We start from the raw sequence: 27,942 nt of genomic DNA on the forward strand, positions 1-27,942 counted from the left end.
GATCTCATGCGAGGCACTCAACGTCCAGGGAGTGAAATGATGTCCTTATCAGAACAAGGAAATTGGAATAATAGCAGCAATCCCATGGATGTGTGAGGATGAAGGACAGACGCACACACGAGGCAACCACTACGGCACTGGAGCAAGGCGCTCAAGGAGCGCCCGGCCCCTCCCCGTCCTCCCCTCCCCACCCCCAGCCTCACCCTGGCTGCGGTGGCCACGCGGGACAGTCTCAACTCCTAGGTTCCCGTCATGCTCACTTCCCAAGTGCCAAAACCATGAGTTTAGGGACTACTTTTGAAGGGGGTGACAATTGCCCCAATCAAAACGAAAATCTATTTCAAGTTTATTGATTGATCATCCACTCATATGTACTTACGGAAGGTCTGCTGGACTGGGTACATGTCTGCAAGACATGGCCACTTTCGGATTTCATTATAAAAAATAAATGTTGACCATATTTGCATACATGCTAAGTGTATTGTGTACACCCATAATACATACTACATGGCTGTATGTATTTACATTTAATTCAGCACTTACCCTGTGCCGGGCACTCTGCAGAAGTAGCTCATAGTTTTATGCTATCTCACTGGGCAAAGGAACAATTTTCACAGTAACCCTATTGATGTAAGTACAGTTATTACCCCTATTTTACAGATGAGCAAACTGAGGCTTGAGGACCTTCAGTAACTTAGCCAAGGTCACACAGCCAGCAGGTAAATATTATCGTACTCAACATTGCTAAATAACCCATTGTTTTGATGATGCTCGTGTTTTATTTTCATTGAAAGCTCAGAGGCTGTGGTTTAACTGCTTTTAACTTAGAACGAGGCGCACGGCTGAGCCCCAAGCAGAAAATAAACAGGAGGACAGGTGTTAAAGAGAGCGGTGGGAGCTGTAACCCGAAGCCTCGGCCGCCGCCTCTCCTCCCCCACGCCCAGAGGGCTGCGGGCTGCACCCAGCCAGTGCCCGGCTGTAAACTCCCTTGGGTCTGGCGCGGCTCTTTCTTCCAAAGTTGGAGCTCTCCTTGGTGGGAAGGGGCGGGGAGGAGAGCGGGCTGGTGACGTCACTGGGGAGCGGGGATAAAGCTCTCAGGCCTCAGTCCCAGCGAGGACAGTGCCCGGGGAGCATAGGGGGCGACCCAGCTCAGGACCGCTCGCCGCGCGCAGGGCTGCCCCTTGCTGCGCCCCCCCACCCGAGGAAGGCCGCGCCAGGAGGCACCATGCCCCAGAACGTGGTCCTCCCTGGCCCTGCGCCCTGGGGCTTCAGGCTCTCGGGGGGCATAGACTTCAACCAGCCCTTGATCATCACCAGGGTAGGTGCTTTTCCGTTCTTTTCCTACAAGTCGGGGGCTCTGGCTTGCGGCCGGTCCCCCTGGAGTGGAGAGTGGCTAGTGAGCCCGGGTGCGCTGGGGAGGTCCCGGAGTTGGGGCTCACCCCTGGAGGGGCGGCGGCGGCTGCACAAAGTGAGGTTTGGAGGATGCAGAGCACCTTAGGACAGCTAGCCGCGCCTGCATCCCCCAGGTCTCCAGCAACTTTCCGGGAGCGGAGCGGCGGCGTGATGTCTCTGGGCTGTGCCTAGACTTCGAGGGCCGGGTGCCCTTTTCAGTAACAAGGGAGATGAGGACACGGGAGAAGGAGATGGGCACCAGGAGAGGGGAAAAGAGAAAGGACGGTCCCCGGTGCCCGCTCCCCGCTCCCCGGAGCCAGGCGCACCAGTAAGCGCTGTTCCTGCCTGGGGGGGAAACTTCAGCAGGGCGCTGTTCACGGGGCCCACGACCTGGGCCGGCCCAGCGGGAACCGCTCCTATCGGCTCAGACAGGGAAAGGATTACTAATCTGTGTCCCTCGGTGTCCAGGCTTTTGGAATACATGTTTTCCAAAGCCAGGAACTTGGCTGAGGCATTATCACCTACAACTCAAACTGCAAAGAAAACGGGTCAGATTGTTTTTAGTTTCCTCCATGGAAAGTCAGCAATAGGCCTAACAACTCCGAGAATGATGCCCCACTACCAAAGTCAAGCTCTCCTTAACAGCCTTCTAAGTATTGGCTAATGAGGGAGAAAGGAAAAGGAAACCTCGCAATCTCTGTCCTGTCAGTAAACCCCTGGTGGCTCTACTCGATTTCTTTCTAACACAAGTATTTGTCTTAAAAGAAAATCATTGCTTCAGTTATCACCCATAAAGCATATTAAACCTAGTTTTTTAATGCTTTATTTTCTTTTCTTCCTCACTGCTTACCCTGTATCTTACAATCTGATTGGTTCACAGAGATTTTTGAGCAAGGTAATACCTTTTACATTCCATATACTATTTATACCTCTAGGAGATTTGGAAACCCATGTCTCACAAAAATACCACCGAACGTGTATCACACAGACGCATACCCTGGAACACTTCAGTCTTTGGCTTACAGTTTTCAAAAACATATAAACACATCTGACATGTGTTTTTGTATGAGACGTGAAAACTTAACATACCCCAAAAAATGTTGCTAAGTAAATTAAGCAGAAAACGGTTCGGTGATCAGGGCCAAGCAATGCCTTTTATGGCTTTACCAGAGAAAACAGTTTCCATTATCTCTACTAAGAAATATTTTTAAAGTTTCTGAAGTGTACTTTTCACTTGTTCATACCATAGGAAATAAGCGTTTGAATTCTAACCAAAGGTGAATCGTATTTATATAAAGTCCTAAAGAAACAATTAAGTGATTTACAAAGGAAATATCTTGCTTTTACTACGTAACATGTCAGTATGCTTCATCTCGTGTTTGAAATTTGAGTTGTTGACATTTGAAACATTTATCTAAAGCTGTGCTTACGTTTTGGAATTGCACTGCAGGCGCTCTTTGGAAATGTATCTGATACGATGACAATTACCGCTTGGGAAGCCAGTTCTTGTTTTAACTTTTAACTCATTACTAATTCCCATCACTCATGCTGACACTTGATTCAATAACAGTGCGCGGCCACATATGATTATTTCACTTGGCCGTGCCTCTTCTCTCCAGTTAATTTAATTCAAGGAGAACAGGCAAAAATAAGTGGCTGTGTTCTTCAGGTGTCCCCCAAACCAGGGCCATGGTAGACTCCTGCTGGATAAATGAAAACACGCTTGCTTGAACTTTGTTGCCATCGTGATCACCTAGTTGAGACTGCTTTCCACTTAAACTATAAGAATACTAAAAATCATTTAGAAAAAGACCAAAAGGTAGTGCCCAAAAATAATTGTCAGTGTTGTAAGTAGATAGTAGGATGATTCCATTACTTTGATAATGTTTCTATTATGTGAAAAGGGAGTGACAAGGGTTGACTGCCATGCTCCCTTCTAAGCCTGTTGTATGCAGGGACTCACTTAAACCTCACAATAGTCCAGTTAGAGCGGCAGCCTATTATCCCTTTTTACGGACAAGGAGGGGGAGGCTCAAGAGACTCACGACCCTGCTGATGACCGCAGGTGGTGGGACAGAATTTGACGCCAGGTCTACCCGCCTCCAAAGTCTTCACATGGGTTGAAGGATTCTGCTTATCGTACAGATATTTCCAGCTAGGTGTTCTGTGCCATCCAATTCATCACGTGGTTCTCCTGATTCTCTGTGGTTAAGATTTACCACTTCTGTTTCCACCACTGTCCCTTTTCAAGATTTCCTAACGTCCCACTGAGCTCTTTGTCTCCCTCTCCAATTCACCCTGCATATTCCTTGCATCCATCACGGGAGATGCAAGCTCGCTCCTGTCTTCCCCATTCTTCGACACCCTTCGATAGCATCCCAGATTATAGCGGCTAAAATGTGTGGTCTTTGCGCGCTCACGGCTTCCGCCCTCTCTCCCAACCCGTGTTTCCGACTCCACTTCCTCCTGCTCTGGCCCTTCTCGCTCCCTCCCCTCCCCCAACTCCATGCACAGGCGGTGGGGCCGCGACTCAGGACCACTCACGATTCCTCACCTAGTTTCACTCCCCATCCGTTTTCTCCAGAATTCTTGGCCCCACCCCACTGTCCACTGTACCAGTGGAAACCCAGTCAAATGGCATTTGACCCCTTTGATGACCATAGCTTCTGACCTATGACCTCTCCTCTTCCCACCACAGGTGGTTGTATCCATCTGTACCCCACAAATCACATGCTCCCCAAGGACAGGAACTTTCAAATGAGGGGGTACTCAGTGCCCAGCATAGTGTCTTGTACATCACATGCCTTACAGAATAAATATGACACACGTGAATGACTAAAGTGCTCACTTTTTATGTAACTATCACAAATAAGTAGATTGTGTCCTCAAACATATTCCATGATAAAGATGAATGACAATTATTTTGTTAATTGATGTATTTTAGATAAGTTCTTAAGTACATAAAGAATCAAAACACCAGTGCCTACACTCAATACCACAGAAAGTCCCATAAATAAGATGAATTTCTGAAATAAATTAAATCCATTCTGGTTCTCCTACAAGCCATCCCCTTCCCCCCCCACCCACCCACCCCACACCGTCCAAATCCAGACCACAGCAGCGCTCCTGGAGAGTGGGCCTCCACTCCCCCTGAGCCAGGGCAGGGGCTTATACATGTAGCTCTCCCCATCCATTGAAATGGCACCCCATAATTGCTTACAATCCAGTTAATCAGCTGGGTTAATCTCTGCATCATTAAAAACATCAGAAGTATGGTAAACCAAATACCAGACATTCTCAAAAAATTGAGCAATTGGTTGTGATACACACAGTTTTTAGGAAAGCAATTTTTCGGCCTTACGCAATAAAACTTCTGTTGTGGGGTTCATTTCAGGGCAGCGGGGGGTTTCTGCAAACCCCACACGTAACTGGCCTAAGTATTGCACAGAGTGAAGCTTAGGGCTCACATCTCTAAGTGAGCAGCTTTTTTTTTTTCTGGCAAGAAGGTTCTAAGGAGTCCTTCTTTCTGAAGTGTTCGGACCACCCAGAAGGACAACATACTATCAATGCCAAGTTACAAATCATTTGTTTTCACAAACGGTCCAGTTTGGAATAAAGCACAAGCTTCTCTTATGCACATGATGTAGGATTATTGTATACATCTGATGCCAGCGTGTCCTTTCCCACTCAGCTCCTCTTCCCCCACCTCCCTCCCCCCTCCTTCCTGTTCAGAGCACACCCAGGTTCAAGATCACTGGAACCGAGAATGCCATTTGGACTTGGGTACCAACATAGAAAAATGTTAGTGTATTCCTGAATGTTGCAGCCTCTAACATAGAAATGTATATTACTTTAACATAAACTATAGTTGAAATTTGAACTTTTAGGAAAAAAAATGTTTATAGCGGAGTGCAATCCTCTCCCAGGTGTCAAAGGTAGGAGGAAGGTTGACGTGAATAAAAACCTATATAATCTTGTTCGACCAAAGACGTGACTGCACGGACGAGCTGGTTTCTGCGTGAATGGTACTCACACAGCCCACAAGTAGCTGTTCAGTGCAGAATGTATTGTCTGCGGGAGGCACTGCGGGGGATACCGTTATAACGTAATTGGTTTCTACACCCTGAGAAGCTCATGGATCGGTAGAAGGGAAAGACGTGAACATGAACCACAGTGGTACCACCGTCGGGGATTCCACGGAAAGAAGTGTGACGAGGAGACAGGAGAAGCTGGGGGAGGGACCACCTGCAGGAGTGGGCTGGTGGGATGGTGGAGGAGCTTCAGCGGTCAAGTGACACACCCCCATGGGAAATACAGATCTTCACTGGGTGCGGGGCCCTAAGCAGGTTTCTCATACTTTCTGAGCGTCAGTTTTCTCGTGTTACAACAGTGTCTTGAGTATTGAGATCCTAGTTCTTGATAACGAGACAATACCAATAATAGCAAGGATAATACTGGAAGAGTGCTCGCCCCTGGCTGTACACAAGACTCACCGAGATAAACCCATGCGCAGGGACTACCTACAGAGAGTCTGGTGTAACCGGTGTGGGCACGGCTCTGGAGATGTAGATGCAGGTGCTAGGAGGCTGGAATTCCAGGGGAGGCACGGGAGTTTATTGGTAGACAATGGCGAACAATCCAACAATGCGGTTTCTCAGCACTTTGACCCACATGCCCCGGCAATGCCCTTCCGTATAGACTTGTCTCCCTCCAGGGCTGCCCCGATCATTTTCATTCATGACATAAAAATCTCCTAAGGGCCACTTCTTGGACTTGCCTTGTGTTTCCCAGAGTAAACAGAACATTATAGATCCTTCTTCTATGTTTTAAATTATTTTTTCCCAAACAGCCCCCATTAATAGGCTGATGTGAATGATGAAAATCTGAGGCGCTCGTTACAAACACGGATTCCCTGGCTCCTCTGCCGGAGCCTCTGGGTCATGACCCCAAGATCCGGGATGCGGTGGAGTCTTCATGTCCGGCTGACTAGCTCTTTTCCTCTCACAAACTCTAAGTTAAATGGCCTCTCCATTCATTTTTCAAGCATTCTTTCATTCCCAACACCGGAATATACACTGTGAAGCATTAGGAAGAGACATGATATAACTTCCAGCCCCCAGACTGCCCGTCTGGTTAGGGAGACAGATGACGCACAGGTACATACCCAGGCGTAAAAGTGCACACTGTCTTCACGGAGGAGACGAACAGGGCGGAACGGTGGAGAAGGATGGGGTGGGAGCTGGAGAAACGACTTCAGATGTTCGGGGGCGTCTCTCTGAAAAGGTGACTTCTGAGCCTAGACCAAAGGGAGGAGAAGGGACAACTGGATGGAGAGTAGGGGAAGCATCCCTGGCAAAACTAGCAGTGCGTGTGAAACACAAAGAGGGCGCGGGGCTGGCCTCACTGAGAGCTAGCAGAAAATCAGAATAGCCCCGTGCAGTAGTGGGGGGAGGGGCGGCAGTGGCATGGTGATGCTGGAGAAGCAGGCGGGGACGACCAGCGAGGACGCTCAGGCAGGGGCAGAGAGCTGGGACCCACCCAGAAAGACTGCGAGCAGGCACAGCAATCAAACAATCACTGACCATTCCACACGATAATAATTTCAACTGTGTTATCTTTTCAACTAAACATGTAACCACCATATTTTCCCCATGTCTTTAAGTATTCCTTTCGTTTCACCACCTCCCACCCCCAAAGAAAAACTCCACCATGGATTTCTGGTAGTCAGCATAAAAATGGAACTTGCTCTTTGACCTAGTTTGACAATCTCTGTTAAAAAAAGAAGTGTGGTGTGTTTAGACCATTTATATTTAATGTGGTACTGACAGAGTTTAATTAAAATGTTGCGTCTTGTTTTCTATTCGTTCCGTCTGTCCCCCACGCACGCACAGAGAAGAGGCTGCGTGGGTATAAACTTTCTTGTGTCCGTGGCTCCCCGGGGTTCTAGACTCCAAATACTAACTCACACTCGACCTTGAACAATTTGCCCACAATTTTAACTGAATTCTTCTAACAGCGAGTCCGGGGGCCCCGCCTTCCTCCTTGCTCGGATTCAGGCGAGCCCGGGCTTACATCCTGTCCTTCCTTGCGGGCACCTGTCTGTCTTTCCTTAAATTCCGGGCTGGTCGGTTGCCCTGCAACTTCAGCTATCTGAAGAGTTCATGAAAAGTGACTATTTTATTGATCATGTGGCTTCTTCTTATTAACTCAGGGGGGATTCTCCTTCAAGCTCTCTCTATCCCAAGTACCCATTCATGTGAATCCTAATTTATAGAGATACTAAAGCAGTTTCAATTCCAATATGAAATCTTCCTAAATTTAGTGAAGCTTGATTCCCTAATAGCAAGTTGGAGGGTAACCAAAAAACTAAAAATCAAGTTATTTTGCTTAAAGCAAGGAAAAGGTGATTCAAACAGGGAGGTTAGGGAGGTGTTGTAAAAAGAATGCGAGACAACATGATAAAGGAAACGTAGTTCATAAGAAACAAAATTGCAAGGGAAATAGAGCTAACACAATTGATCCACTAAGAGTTAGCTTAAGTTAAATTTAGGATTTCCTGCCCCATAAAACATGTTCCATGTCGCCAAGCTGAAATACGAATCTCAGGCATGAAACTCAAGCTGTTCATTGCAAGACGGTGACACTGACCAGGCGCCATGATTTCTTCCAGATTACCCCAGGCAGCAAGGCGGCGGCGGCCAACCTGTGCCCGGGCGATGTCATCCTGGCTATTGATGGCTTCGGGACGGAGTCCATGACTCACGCCGACGCCCAGGACCGGATCAAAGCAGCAGCACACCAGCTGTGCCTCAAGATCGACAGGTGCTCCTTAACCCGCGGCGCTGACACGGGGTCTGGGTGCCAGGAGAACTTGAACCGAAACTACAAGTGGTTTCGTGCCCCCAGGGAGGAGTGGGGCACAGAAACTAGAATGTCCACCGGCTGCTTTCCACAGCAGCCACTCCAGTCCAGTCTGCTCTGCCCTGAAGTCAGGCCTCCTAAACAGTCGTTAGCAAACTGTTTCTACAAGGAATTCTCTGGGATGTCAGAATAATGACAGAGGCGAAGGGCATTTTTTTCCTTGTACCAATCCAGTTAAATGACTATGAAAACAGAACCGCTGAAGGTACTGGCCACAGGAACACGGCAGGGCACAGCTAGCCGTCCCGCTGCACTAGACGTGGTAGAAAACGGGACTCAGAGATTCTCCTGAAAGAACCTCTCGACCTCACAAAATGTGGCCTTGTTAAAAATCGGTTGCTAATGTGCTGTATGCCATTGGCTGTTTTGTACAGAATTCGGCCCTGAAGAATCTCATGAGGTGTGAGGATGTGTGTACCCAGGAGTGTGTTAGGTCATGAGACATTTCTGACCAAAAACAATAGTAGGGAATTGAACCTGATCTTTTGCCCTCAGAGCCCGATACGAACCGATTGTGAAGACAGGTTTTGTCCCAGTGGTGGTTAGTGTGCTTATCTTGATGCTACAGTGGGCACGGTTCTCCCTGCTGGCCCGGGGGGCAGGCAGCGACCTGCCCCCTGCCGGGGCGGAACGGACTCCTTCCCTGTCTGTGTACAGCCTGTGCCCCTGCCAAGCACAGCACAGCGTCCCAGATACGTAAGGGGGGTTGGACAAAGCGCAGTCCTTGATGCCAACAGCAGACCCGCCTGGCCAATCCCTCACCATCCCTTTGTGCCCTGGGCAGGCTAGGAGGGAAGTAGCGGAGACCCAGGGACCTTGGCCTGGGGTCATGGGCAGGGGACTGGGGTTTCACCATGTGAATGTGAGGGGGACACAAATACTCATCCACAGCGGCCCACGGGGTGCTTCCACGTTTCCCCGAAAGCACACTAACTATGGAAGGCCAATGAGATGGGAGAGCACAGACTATGAGCAAGGGACATCGCTTTTGCTTCGGTTATCAAGGGTTAACGGTATCCCCACCAACGTTACAGGAAACCGAAGCATACTAGGACTGGAAGTATCTTTAGACTTTGGAGTTAACGAACTGTACTGTATTTCCAGGGCGGAAACTCGCCTGTGGTCTCCTCAGGTATCTGAAGACGGGAAGGCACATCCTTTCAAGATCAACTTGGAATCAGAACCCCAGGTATGAATTTTGGAATAACGATATTTATTATTTGGAATAATGATGATATTCATGTTACATTTCCCTTTAAATGTTGTGGGCGACTTCCAAGAGGGAGGAGAAGTGGCAAATATAAAAAACTGGAGTAAATCTTTATTATCTGAGATTAATTTAGATTCCCCACATTTTCTTACATCAATAAAACAGAGAGGGATGCCTAGCTGAACATCTTGTTCAAATGCAAACACGTTCTCATCAGGAAAAACTTGGCTATATCTACCTACGTAGAGTCTACTTAATTTTTCATTGTCTTTTATGATGGACTTCTGCCAAATGACCGTGAGGTGATCCAAGAACATTAAGACGTTAAAACAACAGGGAGGGGCAGACAACCATTGGAAACAGGTGTCTCCAAGCTGTTACTGGAACCTCAGCCTTCCCAGGTCTTTGCCCAGACCTTACTTTTCATCAGTTCCTTGACTCTCGGTTCAGGCATTCTGTAGTCAAGTGTATTCTACGGAAAGTCTTGCACTCTGTAATCAAGATGACATTCTGCTCGTGCAGTTAAATTACAACGATAAAGGGCTTTCCCTTGCAGCAACGCGATCTACTGAGCTAAACTCATTGAATAATCTGCTATTTATCTGACTAGGTCTCTTCTCACAAGCTCCAAAAATCCGAAATGAAACCAACCCTCGAGTGAGCTGTATGGGAAACGTAATTAAGAAAATGGTTTTAGAGCCTCTACTTAGAAGCTCCCCAAGTTTAGAGAGACAGCCTTATAAATCAAATACCTCTTTTAAAAGGAGCATTCCTACTACGCTGAGTAGAGGTTCCCGAGGCGGGGTTTTTCCAGGTATCTAGTGAAAACGGGCCGCAAGCGGACTTGTACCTGACGGCCCAGCAGCGTCTCCCTCCGGGGCTGGTCGGCCTCTGTGTTGCCCCTTCAGCTCTCCCACTGGTCTCCACGAGCCCCCGTGCCTTCCCCGTAAGGCACGTGACGGAGCGGGCCTTTGCACGGGTCTCTCACAGGGAGGGCTTCTCAGACGGGAAGGTAAACAACTGGGCACCTCAGATTGTTCACAGAGGCATTGAATTAAGTGGGAGCTCTCATAATTATTGGTGGAGCAACACCCTCCCCCACCCCGCACCGGGGTGCCACCAGAAGTCCCCCCAACAATGAGGGAGGAAAGCTGCCCTGTGTCAGGGCTTCCTAGAGACCAGGAATGCCTTCCTCATCGCTGTCCCCAGGGTCATTACAAATTACTTTGGATTAAACAGGAAAGGCGTGGGAGGGGCTACAGAGAGACTGCCTTTTCTGACTTGGCCCAGGACCCGTCCTGGGCACCCATCCTCAGAATACTGCCCTGCCACCACCCCCAGCTGCTGCGGGTAACAGTGGCGGTGCTAGGTGAGTGGGGTAGGTAGGTCCGACAAGGGTTCTGCTCTTCCAGACAAGCGAGCAAAAGATAAAGTGGATAAGACAGGTAATAAACGTGGCCCGCGGTGTGCCCTGGCCTCCCAGCGGGGTTGGTGAGTAACAATACCTCTAATCTTCTGTCTTTGATAGAAGAAAAGATACTACACCTGGGGGAAAAGATAGCGCAAGAAACAGGTTTGGTTTTGTTTTTTTTTTAATTAAAGGTGAAGATCCGGTTAAGGCCCACAGAAGCCAGTCAGAACATTCCTTTAGTTTGAGTCATGAGTAGTTCTTACTGACACCCTCAGAGATAAGAGCCGTTTCAGTTCTCTTCCTCAGGGACCAGAGAATTTCTGCTCCTCACTGCCCGGGCCAGGTTTCTGCACGATCAGTTCGCAGAAGCCGCCACTTCAGGACAGACACCCCCTACACAAGGCAGCTCCGCTCCCAGCACAGCCCCCGCTGTCTGCCGTCCCACAGCGTGAGCTAGGACGAACTGCCGTGGTGCAAACCAAGCAGGAACCTCGCTTGTAGAAGGAGATGGGAGAAAAGCTAAACTGGGGTGTTGAGTGGTCTCCTTTTATTTTTTGTAACTAACACAAAGCTATGCAGAGAGATGCCTTTTTCCCCCCACATGAGAGCTCTGCAAGCTTCTGGACAACAAAGGGGTGTCAGCCTCAGGAACAAATGCCACCACTAAACCCAGCTTGGAGATGCCCGTGCAAAGGAGCAGTAAAATGCCATTGAGCAATGCACAATCTGGGTTCTTGTTCCTCAGCCCAAATTAAACCTTTATGGTAAATTATGTGACTTTAGCTGCTGGAATAAAATATTCTTTTTCACTTAAAAAATAGTATACCTTTGTTGGGGAAAAAAAAACACTACTGTATGTCCGACCACCCAAGTGCAGCCACAAATAATAAAACATCAGTATATTTATTTATAGTCTTTTCCCCTGTGTATAGGGGGAAAAGCCTTTAGAGACTTTTTCTTACACAGCTATAGCAATAATTAATACAAAAATTTTAATATCTAGTTGTTTAAAGATTTTCCATGCCATTATTAGAAGTTAAATTTGGTTTTTATGAATTTAGACTCGAAATGGAGAGGGTAACTAGAGCAACCCCAGCCACTGACTATACAAATGCAGTGTTCAGGTTCTGACCCTGCCCAGGGAGCGCACCCACATTTTTCTCTACACGGCACCCCTCTAGACTGAGGTCACGTGCGAGCCCCTGTCCTTCCACAAAGCCTACCTTCTCAAATAAAGCATTGACCTCATCTCTGGTTAAGGTTAGCTGAACCACTCAAAATTACATGTAGCTATCACAAGGCAGGAAAGACGCTTTTCTGAAACGAAAAGCAAAAGGTTCCTTTCTAAGTGAGAAGATAGCTGTTGGCACTTCCGTATAGAGGACTGACTCCTTGTCCTGGATGACTGGACAATGAGGACATACTACGTGTACAGTCAAACAGCGTAAGGGTTGAAGTTCTTCCTTTTCTCATCAGATGCCCTTGTTCTATAATGTTTTGATAACTGGGCAGCCGCCTGCACAGAGCAAGTGTTCCCAATCCCCATTTCTCCCAATTCTTCCCGTGAGAGATGGGAAAAACTCAACAGATCACTGAGAAAGTAATCACAGGGTGACGTCATTTTTCATTCTTGGGGTGAGGATGAGGCCGGGGCGAGGTGATCGCTCATAAAGTCCGAACAGTATAAAATACCATTTAGTCCATGTGGCTTGATCAAATATTTGACCACTTGACTTAGTGTTTCCTTCATTTCCCCACCATTTCTTCTTACAAATAAATATGTGTGTATATGATCAAGCATTGTTTGTTGGAGCTGACAATCGCCTCAGTTCTCAGACCCAGTCTTCACCTGTGGCAACCTCTCCCCAAGAGGAACGGAAAGGCGAACTCTCTTTGCCGTCCTTGCCCGGGTCACGCCAGGGCTTGGGAGGTGGCTGTCCAGGGCTGCTTCCCCCCGATGTCAGCGGATCTCTGCTTTCCTCCGGCAGCCCTCGAATTTCATTAACTCAAAATAGTGTCCTTTAATATAACCTCCTAACGTTTAAAAATAACATCGAAAATTAATGAATTGCAAGGGTTATTTATTGAATGCCTAAGAGAGAAGAATCGTGTGGCTGCTTTTGGGGGGGGGTGGAGTAAACAAACACAAGAGCTGGACTCTATTAACTGCTATCTCAAGTATTTTTCACTGGTGCTCCCCATGACTAATGACTTTCCACTACAAAATAAAAAGAAATGAAAGTGGAAGAGCAAACTTCACATTGGTTTTGTCCCTCCATTGGGCTGGCCATCGGCGATGATGTGAGACCCAGGTAGAATGTTGCTTCTTGGCGTCATCTTAAATGTTGTGCTCACCTTCAGTGTACGCGCTTCCTGGGTCTTGTCGGGGTGTCCCTAAAACTAATGCTTTGCAGAGCCTAAGTATGAACGTTTACAGCCTGTGTTAGAAAAACCTCCTTTTAGGATCTTCCTGGAAAACACAGGGGCTACTTTTCCCTTAACACATTATACATTTGCAACCTTCGCGATATACAACCAAAGCTGAAAATGGCACAGACAAAGCTAGGAGCTGATGCACGCATGTGCTGCTGTTTGGAAGCACCACTAGACATGATTTGTGCATAAATGTTTTCAGAAAAGTTCCCTCACTTATAGGACAACCACCATCCATGTTTATTTACCGTTTTAACACTAATAAAGTAAAATAAGGGCAGTGATGTTTCCCATAAAGCCATCACACGATGTTAAATAATTTTTGTAAGTTCAATTCTGTTCACCAAGATCTTTACAGTGTAGCATACTTTGTTTAAAAAAAAGAAAAAGCTAATTTACAAATAGCTTGAGCCCTTCAGTCCTGCCTGATTCATTCTTTTAATTAGCCTGAGAGATTTATAATCCACCAAAACTAAGTTATGCAATTAGGCAATTAGCCTTCTGTCTTCTTTCATATTAAAAAGAGTAACAGAGGCTGAGTCATGGCCATTGTCATTACTTAAAATTATTTCCAGTTCACAGTTTCATGCCACAACAATGGCTAATCATAATGGTTCATCATAAAACTCAGCCAATCCTGCTTCATGCTTAAATCAGACAACACAGTCAGATTATATACCACCATATAAATGTTTGACCACACACATTTTCACATGTTCTGGGATTCAGCATTTTTCTAAAACCACATTAGGTTGTTTTCAGTCATTCTGCTCTCTAACAGAGCCACTAACTCCCAGGCAGTGAGCCATTGTTCTGGAAGAAAAAGAATCAAGTCAATAAGCTAGCGGTCAAGTCCATCACTCTGTGGAATCATGTATTCAACTCAGACCTTTTGTCAACGTCAGGAGGCTGTTAAAATATGCTGTCCAAAGCTGATGAGAGAGAAGCTGCTCTTGACCACATCACGGATTTTAGGCACAGTGAGATTTGGGGCAGCCGTAGTCAGAGGCTCCTTTGACGCCACACCCCATTTGCGTGTCGTAACTGGCTTTTCAAGTGGGTCCTGCCACTAGGCCTGAGTGTGTGTGATGACTGCCTGCGCGAGAAAACCAACAGAAAGCATTATGCTCCTTGCGTCCCGACAGGAAGTCGCTGGTGTCCTCGGGCACAGGTATCTCTGTGCAAAACCCTGGTCCCGCCCCTAAAAAGGGAGATAGTCTCTTTCCTAACAAAATTAAGCACCCTTCCACAATTTACTCATCTGTAATGACAAGAAGGGGAAAAATGACATGAACAAGCATAGTACAAGATCTTTTTATTTTTTATTTAATAAAAAGTCTCGCCCTGGCTGGTGTGGCTCAGTGGATTGAGCACAGGCCTGGAAACAACAGGGTCACCTGTCCAATTCCCAGTCAGGGCACACACCTGGGCCTGGGTTGTGGGCTAGGTCCCTGGTTGGGTGTGTGAGAGGCAACCAACTGATGTTTCTCTCCCTCTCTTTCTCCTTCCCTTCCCCTCTCTCTAAAAATAAATAAATAAATAAAATCTTTTTAAAAAATAAATAAAATAAAAATTGTCTTTCCAGTAACATTCCAAGTAACCATAAATGTTTTCACTATTTGAGATGCGTGTGAAATGCTGGTGACACATTCACGAAGGTAAATGGAGTTGGTGTGAGTGTGGGAGTGAAAATACGGCTGCAAAGAATTATCCTACTGAGCCTGCCCAGTGAACAGATTTGGAGACAGAACTGGCTCATGTGTCTTGTAGCGTTCACTTTTGGTTTTCTTCTGTTGCTTAGGAAAAAACTTAGTAACTTTATGAAATTACAAATCTGTATAAAAATGAGAAAACATGATCCCTACATTAAAGTAATACTATGGAGTTTCAGATCATTCAGGCATATTTCAAGTTCAAAGTTCAGGACTCTGATTTTCGACCCTTTTCACCAAACAATAAAGTGAAAGTCCTTTTGTGAATCATTCACATTAGCTGCCTTTGTGTTCCCGACTTTAGCCTTTCTGGGCCTAAACAAGAAGAGTTCTTTAAACACAGAACAATGAAATCATCACAATAAAAAAAGGAGGTTTCTATAAATGTTATTGCCAATTTCATAAGTACAAAGAGTTTTTTAATTCTTATTTTTTCTAAAGTTAAGTTATAACTTAATCCACATAAAGAATTTTGGGGGTTTGTTGTTGTTGTGGGTATTAAGAAAAAACAACTTTTACCTTGGATTAGTTAATATGATTCAATATAGTTACAAATAAATGCTCCCCTTCTGGCTGTTTTATTCCTCCATTCCCTAAAATGGGAGAGAATCTTATTAAAATATTAATAGGAGATAAAGCAAATGTGAGTTCTACTTGAGAAAATGTTAAGTGGAACAGTTTTTCGAAGCTGAAAAACCCCATTTCTGACCCGAAACTTCTCTACTCCAATGAGTCATGAGAACTTTCTAAAAGATGTGGGTACTGAATTATTTTGTAATATTTTAAATAAGGTCAATTCCTTTGCACCTGAACATTGGGTCGATGAACACAGCACACGTAAATGTCGCGGACAATGCCGGAAGGTCTGTAACTAACCCCTCCTGGAACGCTGCCGCGAATCTGTTGGTGGGGAAAGAAGACGTAATGAACCGCGGGATGCTGTCGGCCTGCTCACTAACGGCTCTGTTCTGCACTCTGTGGCCCTGTGTATCTTGTCTGCCATTGTACAGGAGTTCAGACCCATTGGTACCGGGCACAACAGGAGGGCCCAGCCTTTTGTTGCAGCTGCAAACCTTGATGACAAAAGACAGGTAGTGAGCGCCTCCTATAACTCGCCCATTGGGCTCTATTCAACTAGCAATATTCGCGACGCGCTGCACGGACAGCTGCGGGGCCTCCTTCCTAGCTCGCCGCAACCGTAAGTATCGGACTCCGCCTCCGGCCGCCGCGCTGCGCCGTGATAGCCGGGTTCTTGTCCTTTCAGCAGTCCAGCTCTTGCTGTTTTGCTTTTACTTTCCTGAAGGCGCGATCAGGTTTTTATTTGAAAGGCAAGCCCTAGAGCACGGTTCCAAAACGCCGGTTCCCGGTTCCACATCGCAGCCCTCCTCCTTAGTCATGTCGATGTCTGGTGGTAAACGATCCGCTCCGTGCGGTCACCGTGCATCCGGCTGCAGCTGCAAGCGGAGGCTGGCCGTCCACTGAGGGGCTTTTTAACCCTTTGTCTTCACAGGACGTGAACTACTTCGAGCACAAGCACAACATTCGGCCCAAACCTTTCGTAATTCCAGGCCGGAGCAGGTCATAAGCTTTGAGACTGTGCAGTGTGGGGTGCATGCTTCTTGAGTAAACCCTACTAATCACCAAGGAAAGTAACGCGTAGGTGTTTGGAGTGACTTTTTTTTTTTCATCTTGAAGCTTATTTCGAAAGCAAGAGTAACAAACTCAGGTAGCAGAGTACAGCGCCAACTAACCGCCATTTCCGAGAGTAAACACTGACAAGCTCAGAGGGTTTGAAGTGTAGTCCGGTCACCATGTTATTTATAACTAGTACCCCTGAGGATCCCGTCCAGAATGCAGCGACCTTTGAGGCAGGCAGGCGCACACCATCCCAGCTCAGGAAGGCCCCGGCCAGCAGGAACAGAACTGGAAACCAGCCCTCGCATGGGAAGCAAAGAAGCAGGTGGGGCACAGGTGGGGATGCTGGTGCAACTTTATAAGTTAGACAGACGCGCATCATCCCACCTCCACCTGCCCCTCATTCCACCATCGGAGCCCACCGGGCGGTCCCCTTCATTACAGCCACTACGTAAAAATCAACTCTCATGGGTACTTGCAAAGGAAGAGAGGCTCCTCCAAAAGGAAATTCTCCAACTGGGGGAAGATAGGTACTACCTCCCAGACAGAGCTGGGAGGGAGGGATACAGACTGGTTGCCCCCTTGGAAAACTGTACACACGCTGGAACAATCAGCAAGCCTCCCTGCCGCCCACCAGTCAGAGAAACAGACCATCTTCAGAGGCTCCCATTCAGACACCTTCTCTCTGAACTGACTCCAACCTCCGAGGGAGGAAATCGGTGCCCTGTTTTACGGCACCAGGAAACGGCGGCTTCAGGCACCTCCCGCCCACCCCTCTGCCCCTCGGCCGCATCAGGCAGCCCAGGGGAGGGGCGGGGGCGGTTCCGCTGCGCTGTCCTAACAGGTTGGGAACACAGAGTGATGGCCTGTGTCAGGCTTCCCAAACTGGGGGGCTGTAGGTGGATTCGTTCACAGACACTGACTTGTTTAACCCTTTGATCGTCTCAATGAACTTAGGTCCTAGTGCCTTTAAGATGGAACATGTACACTCCAGCCTGTCCAGATACATGCCCATCCCTCCCAGTGTATGATTCCTGGCCCGTTTTCATGTACGTGGGGCCCTGCTGGCCCCTGGGGACACATGCGTTTATGCGGCCTGCTGAGGTTGGTCAGTCGTTACTTACATGAGATGTCCACATGCAGGTCTTTCCAGAAGCTAGAGTCAGAAGCAGATTACCTCAAAATAAGCCAGGCGATTTTGTGACCTGACTCGGAAAGAGCAGCAGAAAGATGCTAAGAGGGCAATTATTACAAAATACATCTGCCCCCCGCCCAGAAAGGGAGCACACTGCTAGATCCCCACCACCTACAAATGCAGCTGGCACAGGAAACGCCCGAGTGCTCATCAGCTGCAGGAACCGAACTCGAAGAGGGCCCGAGATGTCCCGAGTGGCGCGGAGGACCAGCAGCTCTGATCCTCCCCCCCCACCTGCAGCCCCGCCCAGTCCTCCTGTCCTTCTCTTTGTCCGTCCCCATTCCATTTCTTCTGCGGCTTTTCCCCGTTTCTCCGTATTCAACGGCTTCCCAAGCCCATTCCCGACAAGGTAACAACGCTCCATTAAAAGTTGAATGTTATTTTACTATTGAATACATACACAAACATCTCCCTGAAGAAGCACAGTTAACCACACAGCCCTGCATTCTTCTGAGGCCGGCACAACCGCGTGCGCTAGGGAGCTGCAGGACTGCCAGGGGCTTCAATAGAAGGACGCACCGGAGTAGCATACCTCTTGCCTTTGCTAAAGACCAGTCACCTTTAATTTTATAAAACTTCAGGGAGAAGCAGGTCAGGGAGATGCAGGTATGGGACAGACACCCTTCTTTCATACGTAGGGTGGAGTAAAAGTAGATTTACAGTTTTGAGCACGTGAAACACAGAGTTCATTCTTGTATTATTATTTATTAATTATTGTGTTATTTTCCTTATGAACAACTGTAGCCTACTTTTGCTACATGAGAGTAAAACGTACTTTCATTTTAATTCAACTATGGCGATGATAACAAGACCACCCATAATTTTGTCACTGTAAGGCACCTTTCAGTATAGCTGCATTTGGAAGTGGAGAGAGGAGAAACAGGGATGAAAGGTTTGCTTGAAAAACAGGTACCAGGATGCAAACCTTAAAGAATTGTAAAAAGGCCTCCACTATCCCTCCTACCTTCTTGTGTCCCCTCCGTTTGCCCCAGCTCCTGCGTGTCCCATTCTCACTAAGTGATTCTTCATCAGGATGGGATTTTGGGTGGCTATATACCAAGCTAGAACTATACCATTAATGACCACCTTTCTGATCAGAAGTACATTGGAAAGACTAAATTGTATGTTAATCTCCCTAGCATCTTACTACTGGTTACGGTTCTTTTAATTATTTCATCATCATTGAAGCATATGAAAAAGCCGGTATTTTCATACGCAAACATGTAAATTTTTAAAGCCACAGCTACCATCAAAAATATACACAAGGGATTTTATAGGTGCAAATGATAAAATACAGTTCCTGTGAGTGGTTTTGGACAAGTCGCTTCCAGAAGCAGGCCCCCGAAAGTCTGTGCACAGGCCAGAGAAATCAGTTCTCTCTTTAATGGTCTATCCAGCAGTGAAGTGATGGAGTGTAGCATCAACTTCGCAGGTGGCCTTGCCCAGTCAGTAAGTCAATGTCAAGAAATCTCATTAGCACCTACTGTTCCAAGTCACAGAAGTAGGTCACGGTGACCCAAGATGAGGTTCACAGTGACTGAAGCCCATGAAAAGTTTTTTGCAAGCATTAGTCCAAAAGACCTTTTAAAATTGCCCCAGAAGTTTATAAAAAACTAATTCTTGCTAGCTTAGAGTTTATTTCCTATCTACTTAATAAACAGGGGCCCCTAAATAGCATGAGAAAGACATTAGGAACTAGAACACAATCTTTGCTGAAATAAAGTCACATACACAAACGTGCCTGTATAAAGAACACTAACGACAGAAAAAGGTGACTGATTACAACTATAAAAAGGACTATCTCTAAGTTCCGAGCTGACCCCAGTTTACCCACTGCCTAGCACTTTGCCTGACGCATGGGAAGGTTGGAGTAGTTCTAAATGCTTATTGAAAGGGTTCATTATTTTCAGCCCAAGTCTGCCAGGACTTCACTCGTTTCAGATCCCCAAATGACCATTTGATATGCTTCATGACACTTAGATCCAATCAAGAAGATCCTGACCAAACTGCGTTACAACCAAAATCTGACTTCCGTCCTTTCCCAGCTGAAGGCGATTTCAGGCGCCAGAGCAGCACCGAGCCTGCGGAGACGGAGCACAAGGCCCTGGGCGTGCGGTGCACGATCCAGAAATTCACAGATTTTTAACGGGGTCTCAAGCCCTGGAGGGAAGGAGTGAGTCCATATTTACCTGCCTGCTTTAGGCTCTACAGGTGGTTGACTTGAGTACAACGAGACCCAAAATAATGTAGTCCAAAAATGTAGTCCATGTAGTGACCAGGGCTGTCCGGACGGATCAGGCTGTGACACTGAGGGAGCCGGCAGAGCCAGTGGCCCCACTCACCCTTGTGGCCCGTCCCGCCTGCAGGGGCCAGCGTCAGACCAGCAGCCCTAACAGCGGTCAGTGCAGGTGCGGTCACGCTTGAGCACAAAGAGAATCCTGACGTCGACAGAAACACACCATAGACATTGTGGTCTGTCTTGCGTTCACAGCAACACTAACCTGCGGGCCTGACAGAGTTTGCTTTAACACTAACATTTCTTCTGGCTTTGTCTTCAATGGCTGTGCTGCTTTAAAAAAAAATCTCAGTATATTTCATTTTCTTGCCAAGTGCCTTTCTCATGCTGCACGGAAAATGCACGTGGAAAAAGGACTTTCCAGTCCTCAGCATGGCAGTGGCGATCTGCCTCCGATGCAGCTTCAGGGAGAAGGAGAGACCTCCCTGGCTGTTCCGAAGGCTGCATGGCTGGTCTGTCTGATGGTTTAGTAACAAGCCCCCTCAGCCTGACTGTAGAAGGAAATGGCACCTGTGCATGAGTATATGAGTGTTTTGGAAAGTTTACATGAAATGGCCATGCATGGGAGAAATATATCTCAGCCCTGGGTGGCGTTCCAAGAGTCTGAGACCACCTTGTTTGCTCATCACGAATGTCAAGGTGACAAGCATGTGTTGGCTGTTCTGGAACCTGTATGAAACCAGTGAACGATTCTTAAAAGCATATTCCTCACAAAATTAAAGAATGAAAGTAGGAAAAGTTAACACAGTCAAAACGTTTACAAGTCTATCGCCTTAAAACATAATCTTAATCATATGACCTACGTGTTTCTAATTACTGTTCAACTAAACTAAACTGCATTTCTGAAACATAGTTATTTTGAAATGTTGAGCCTAACTATTTAATGGGATCTTCACATGGCATATCCAGTTTACTCTTTGTATAGATCATTCATTAATCTTTTAATTTTAGGTACTGCACCTCAGAAACGTAAAAGGATGCCTGGCCAATGTAATTTCCCTGTCCCATTAGTCTGTGACAATTGTCAAGTTTAAAATTATCTGGCCTATTTTTAAAAAGTGAATATGGCCACATCTTTTCTACTTGATAGACAACTTGTTTACCTGTAACCTTCAACTTACATATCACATGGTAGAACAGAGCCAAAAATGCGACATCACCTGTACCTTTAATCATTGGGCGACGCTTCTTCCCATCCTGAATGTTGAAATGCCCTCCTTCTTGAAAAGAAATGGCAGCCAGAAGTCTGCATGTCGTTTTATTTTGGTTCCACTCACTTCTTACTTCCCGTCTTCCACCCCTTTTAACCTCTCCGCACTTGTTCTCTGTACCCCCACCCCTACCCCCACCCCCGTCTGGTTTCTGCACTCCCTGCGCCGTCTCGGTCTGACGCGGGCACCGACACAGTGCATGCAGCACGCCGTCCGGCATCGACGGCAGCAGCGGACGGAGCACCCCTTCTTCTGTCAGCACCATTAGCAGTATTTGCCCGGGCGACTTGAAAGTGGCCGCTAAGATGGCCCCTAACATTCCTTTGGAAATGGAGCTTCCTGGTGTGAAGATTGTGCACGCCCAGTTTAACACACCCATGCAGTTGTACTCAGAGGACAATATTATGGAGACACTGCAGGGTCAGGTTTCGACCGCGCTAGGGGAAGCCCCCCCGATGAGGTAATGCAGGTCTTTTCCGATCACGGGCATGCTAACCACACACAGGCAGTGCCAGCGTTATGGGTGTCTTCTTGCATTGTCTCACATGAAAGCTGCGGGAAGAGCTTTAAAGGAAGGACAGTAAATATTTTTTTGCAAATATCTAGGCCTCATGATGAAGATGATTTGAAGAATTAACCTAGAGCTTTATGGGACCGATCATAACAAACTGAAATCACGGAAGGACCAAATGTACTATATGCGTGTTGTGAAAAGTTACAATGTAGTTGGCAAATGTCTGGTATAATACTTCTCAAAAGGGATTAATAATCTAGTATACTCTATGTTTCTCCTCTTTGGGGGTCCAAAATTGAGAAGGGGTGGGAGGTCCAGAGGAGTTTTAAAAGAGATGATACTCTTCTAATGGCATCTTGTGGAGAGGGAATTATTTTTCCATTTAAAATGCCTGCCATGAATAAGGGTTTATAAGTGATTATCTCAAGCTATTAATGTAGATATTTAGTTTCCAAAGGTCTCTATTTTGACTAATTTGTTCTTTAGTATAAATATGTGTTCAAAGTACTTTTGCCATCAAGTTTTCTCCAATTATAAAAAGGTATGAGAAACTCATATTACTTTTTTCAATATTACAGAACCACTTGTTATAAATTATAGTAGTATAATGGTTAAGAGTGCTCTGTAACAATATCCCAAAGCTATCTCTTGGGATGAATACAATGAGATAATAATAGCATACTGTAGCTCAAGGCCATTTTGCAAGGAAATTCAGATATTAAATAATTATTTCCACATATGATATAGGTAATAAAATTATGTGTGGATAGCAACTACCTTTTCTAGATAATGCAATTAAATGACATAAAATAATAAAGCATTTTGTGCCTGACATGTAGTTTTACTGTGGCATGTTTAATTGCCCATCATGAATATATCTGTAGACAGTTTATTAAAATAAAGCTTCTATTATTGTTGTAAGTGAATTATAATGTGGCTGTTTAGGAGATGTAGTGTAGTCAAAATAACTCACATGTATGTGTAAGTTTCTATATTATATGCTTGCAAACACTGGCAATTTGAATTTCTTCAATTTACAAGCAAAGTGATACCTTTGTTTCCAGGAGTTAACACAGCAAGTTAATCTTAAAAGCAAAATTAATCCATACACTTTCCGTGTAGTATCAGAAAGGAATCTGAATTTAAGGACAATTTTATGCCAATAACTGAGCGGGGCTCACTCCTGCACTTTCTCTCCCGTCTTTTTTCTGAGAAAAGGTTGATTGTGTTCCTATTTATAATTATACACCCATCAGCCACAAGTCTTTTTTTTTTTAATTACTATTACCTAATATTTTAGTTGCCTTCCGAAGTATTTGGCCAGATGGAGAAGTGCTGAGCCCCGCGGTTAACTAGTGACATTTCTAAGGCAGCCCATAGGAGTCAGCGTTATTTGTCGGCCAGGACAGGGATGAACGCGGCAATACCGCGTCTCCGCGCAGGAGTCGCTGCAAACACAGGGATCACTGTCCGCTGATGTCTTGTGGCTTCTTGCGCGCGTGCTGCCTCGCACGCTCCTGACGCTGCCCCGCTGCCACGTTGCGTTTCAGCGAACCCACAGCCTCGGTGCCCCCGCAGTCGGACGTGTACCGCATGCTCCACGACAGCCCGGACGGACCCGCCCAGCCCCGCCAGTCCGGCTCCTTCCGGGTGCTCCAGGAGCTGGTGGACGACGGCCCCGGTGAGTGGCCCGGAGCGTCTGCTGTGCGGCCAGAGCCCGCTGGCAGGCCGCGGGGAGTGGAGGGCGGCAGGCAGACTGGAGAAGGAAGCCTCAACACGGATTTTATCCAGAGGCCAAAGGCATCTTTGCCCCAAAGGACTTGGGGGCATGCCTGGTTTAGGAAAGGAGCTTCCAGAGCATGACCAAGTGGCCAGCAAATGGGCAGGAAGGCACCCAACACAAACTCCATCTGCAGTGGTCGAGGGCTATCTGAACTTGCACATTTTAAACAGAGTTTTCAGTGGACACTGCAGAATTTCTCAGCTTTCCCATACTCCAGAGCTTCATCATCAGAATTTAAAAATAACGTAACGAGCCCTCGGTAGGTTCCAAATTCTGTGCTACATCCCTTGCATGCATTATCATTTAACCCTCACAAAAGCCCTGAAGTAGGAGCTATTATTCTCCCTGTTTAACAAATGAGAAACTGAGGCACAGAGAGGGCGGTCTTGTGCGAAGTCACACAGCCACTAAGAAGCAAAACTGGGTCTGCAGCCTCCTCCTACTGTCTACAGGGCTCACACTCTTATCCATGTTTTTCCACCCCCAAGAGATATGCACTGTCCTTCCAAAGGTGCACAAAAATGCAACATGCCCCCTTAGGATGGCTATCCTCAGAAAGAAAGGCAAAATAACAAGTGGTGGGAGGATGTGGAGAAATGAGAACCCTTGTACGCTGCTGATGGGAAGGTAAAATGGGGCAGCCACTGCGTGGTGGTTCCTCAAAAAGTTAAACACAGAGTCACCCCACGACCCAGCAATCCCCCTCCAGGGCACACCCAAGAGAACTGAAGGTGGGGAGTCAGACCCGTGCACACCGACGCCTGTAGCAGCATTATTCACCACAGCAGGAAGGTGGCGACAACCCAAATGTCAGTTGATAGATGAATGGATAAACAAGATGCACGTGGTGGAGTATTATGCAGCCTTAAAAAGGGAATGAAACTCTGACCCACGCCGCAACATGGATGAACCTTTAAAACTTTCTAAGCGACATGAGCCAGACACAGACGGACAAATGCTGTGTGATTCCACTTACACGAGTGTGAGGTTCCTAGAGCAGACAAGTCGCAGAGACCAAAAGTGCCACGGAGGTTGCCATGGTCTAGGAGGAGGGGGGGACAGGGAGCTTTTATTCAATGCATACAGAGTTTCTGTTTGAGATGATACAATATTCTAAAAATGGATATAAGCAATAGTTTTATGACATTGTGAGCACACTTAATGCCACTGAACTATACCCTCACAATGATTAAGCTGGTCAGTTTTATATTATGTATATTCTACCACAATAAAAAAAATGCCAATGTTCTCTGCTCCTTTAAACATGTTGTAACAGCTCTCCGTGACAACAGAAGCTGTGGCCGAATTCTGTTTTGCAGGGCCCTACTTCAGAACCAGGCATGCGTGAGCGGCTCCTACTCCTTTTGACACGAGACTGGGCGGCAGCTTAAGAGTTCCTTGGGTGAAAGGGCACAGCCCAAAATAGAAGCGACGTGCAAGCTGGAGCCAGCTGTTCCTCTGCCGTAAATGGAAACACTTTGTTTTTCAGATGACCGCCCTGCGGGGACTCGGAGTGTGAGAGCTCCAGTTACCAAAGTCCACGGTGGCGCTGGCAGCACGCAGAAGATGCCACTCTGTGACAAGTGTGGGAGTGGCATTGTGTAAGTGTCTCTTTCTCTAAAGATGTTATGTGTTTAATTTTTAGAGAGGGGAAGGGAGGGAGGGAGAGAGAGAGGGAGAGAAGCATCAGTGTGTGGTTGCTTCTCATGCACCCCCAACTGGGGACCTGGCCGGCAACCCAGGCATGTCCCCTGGCTGGGAACTGAACTGGTGACCTTTCACTTTGCGGGACGACACCCAACCGATTGAGCCCCACCAGCCAGGACTAAGTTTCACTTTTAACCCAGGAATTCCCTACAAACCTTGGTAACAGCTCTCTATTTCTATTCATTGACTTGAAACCCAACATCCACCACATATCATATTTTGACCAGAATTCCTTAGATATACCCTAAAATGGACACATAATGTAAGTCAGCAATCTTGACTTGTAATTTCAGACTATTCTCATGGGGAAAAAATTGCCCAGAGGACACGCCCAGAGTAAAATCATGTCCAAGAAATCAAACCTTCCCTTCAAGAAGCACCCCCTAAGGCACAGAGGCTTTGAGTAGTTCCTTTTGTGTATAAACCCAGGGAAACAAACACAGCAGCCGTCAGGATGTTAATGAGACACATGATCTTTTCCAGTTGGGGCTCTGGAGTTTAAGCTGCACAAATATTCCCACATAATTTCTAAAAACGCAGTCAGCTCCCGTTTTGAGGGTCCCTACGTTGGAATGCCCACTCCTGCTAGTTCACGTGACCCCAGTCATCCCCAGCTCTCCGCGCAAGTGCCCCACGTGGCCACTTCTCCCGTCCCTTCGTGCCGCCCTGCTGCCCTGAGCTCCCCCACGGAGGCAGCAGCCGTCCCGGTATCCAGGGTCCACCCCGGAGGGCAGTGGGTCACAGCAGAGGGGAGGGTGTGGGGCAGAGAGAAACGGACTGGACAGGCAGCTCAGGAGGTGAGAGGGCCTCCTAAAACAGGACAGTTTGTGAGGTCAGCACAAAGCAACTCTCACTCCTAAGTGGTGCCAAACTGCTGTGACAGTAGGGGCACGTTCCCGCCCCACCCCTGCTACGAGAATGCCCCCTCTGCGCTCTGGTCTGGTTTTTCCCTGCTGCACAGAGCGGAGGCTGGGCCACCAGTGCACAGAGGATCAGAGGGACTTTCAGTTGTGTGGACCAGTACCGGTCCAGGCCAGCTAGGAACAGCCCCACCCAGCAGGAGGAGAGCTTGAATGTCATGTGCTTGAATCATCCCTAAACCATCCCCCATCCCCAGTCCATGGAAAAATGGTCTCCCACGAAACCAGTCCCTGGTGCCAAAAAAGGCTGGGGACCGCTGGGGAAGACAACATCCTTGGTGAGAATCAGAACCCTCTGCAGAGTCACGGCTCCCTCTTTCAGAGAAACAGTGGGGAGAGATCATGAAGGAAGAGCATATAATTTTCATGTCAGCGACTTGTCTGAAAAGTCTGAAAAACATTCACATCAGAGAGAGAGGTGGGACGACTGGTTCAGTCTGGCTGACTTGCGTCTCCCTGACAACTGCATCAGTGTCACCGCTGTGGCCCAAATTATACCGCTGGAGGCCCCGGTTTCCTGAATGGGAAACAGACAACCACCTGCCCGATCGGCAGGTGTCACCTTTGTGCCGGGGTTGGGGCTCTGCAGTTTTGACCGGATCTCCTGTTTCTCCGCAGCGGGGCAGTCGTGAAGGCGCGGGACAAGTACCGGCACCCGCACTGCTTCGTGTGTGCAGACTGCGGCCTCAACCTCAAGCAGAAGGGCTACTTCTTCGTGGAGGGCGAGCTGTACTGCGAAGCGCACGCCAGGGCGCGCACGAGGCCCCCAGAGGGCTACGACACAGTCACTCTCTACCCCAAAGCTTAAGTCCCGGGCAGACCGGAGCCCCACGTACCCCCCCACGCACCCCCCCACGCACGCACGCACGCACGCGCACTGATACGGGAAGGCAGTAATGACTTCGGGCAGAAGTAGAGCACACTGCGGAGGCCAAACCTAAAACCGAGGCTCTTAGGTGTTTATCTTATTGCGTGGGAGGCCGATGCTTGCTACAGCACAAACATGCTTTCAGCTCCGTTTTGCAGCTCTTTTCCTCTTCGGGGCGAGCGATAACCGAATGACATTTAAACCGATCATGTTTTTTTGTATGTCGTGTTTCACAATTTAAGGTTTATACGATGGCCATCAAACACGTAAACATCACGCTATTTCGGGGAGTCTGTCTTTCCCTAAGAAGTTGATTTAGCGATTGTAGTCAATACCCAACGACGTCTTGTATTCTGAGGCAACCTGCAGCTGTCTTGTTACCTGCTTTAACCATGAAAGTGCATGTCAGGGAGAAATTCCCCGGACTTCTCTAGTTTCATCTGCAACAATTGTACCACTGGATGCAACATGCACAAGAAACACATAAAACGTTTTAAAAATACCTAACGCAGTGCCACTCCACGAATTCAGCCGAAACCAACATTCCAGTGAGAGGACCCATTCGTATGTACCGGCTCGGGTATTTTAAGAAAATGTGGCTTCCTTGGCTTGTAATACTCATTTACTCTTTCTTAGGTGCCCACAGCTCCTGATGATAGGAGGGGCATTTAAGTTTGCTAGCTGAAGGTAATGCGGTCTCTTTCAGATTAAAACAGTTTCTTTTGCTTTGAAAT

The 27,942-nt window shown here is 47.2% G+C and overlaps 1 protein-coding gene across 3 annotated transcripts; it reads left to right on the top strand.

Moving 5' to 3' along the window:
* The first annotated feature begins 1,094 nt into the window (after nucleotides 1-1,094).
* Nucleotides 1,095-27,941, top strand: PDLIM3 (PDZ and LIM domain 3). Of its 3 annotated transcripts, XM_045821288.1 has the most exons (8): nucleotides 1,097-1,318; nucleotides 8,063-8,214; nucleotides 9,418-9,502; nucleotides 16,590-16,657; nucleotides 21,613-21,876; nucleotides 23,481-23,611; nucleotides 25,203-25,314; nucleotides 26,959-27,941. In XM_045821288.1, exons 1-8 carry the CDS (start codon nucleotides 1,226-1,228, stop codon nucleotides 27,146-27,148), a joined length of 1,095 nt encoding a protein of 364 aa, XP_045677244.1. In that variant the 5' UTR covers nucleotides 1,097-1,225; the 3' UTR covers nucleotides 27,149-27,941. The 3 variants fall into 3 exon arrangements, with proteins under 3 accessions (XP_045677245.1, XP_045677246.1, XP_045677244.1); XM_045821289.1 differs by lacking the exons at nucleotides 16,590-16,657; nucleotides 21,613-21,876 and adding an exon at nucleotides 16,090-16,277 and having other exon boundaries at nucleotides 1,095-1,318; XM_045821290.1 differs by lacking the exon at nucleotides 21,613-21,876 and having other exon boundaries at nucleotides 1,096-1,318.
* The last annotated feature ends 1 nt before the right edge of the window (nucleotide 27,942 follows it).

The sequence above is a fragment of the Phyllostomus hastatus genome, unplaced genomic scaffold, assembly GCF_019186645.2.
Source record: "Phyllostomus hastatus isolate PE091 unplaced genomic scaffold, TTU_PhHast_1.1 phas_scaffold_46, whole genome shotgun sequence".
Lineage (NCBI taxonomy): Eukaryota > Metazoa > Chordata > Mammalia > Chiroptera > Phyllostomidae > Phyllostomus > Phyllostomus hastatus.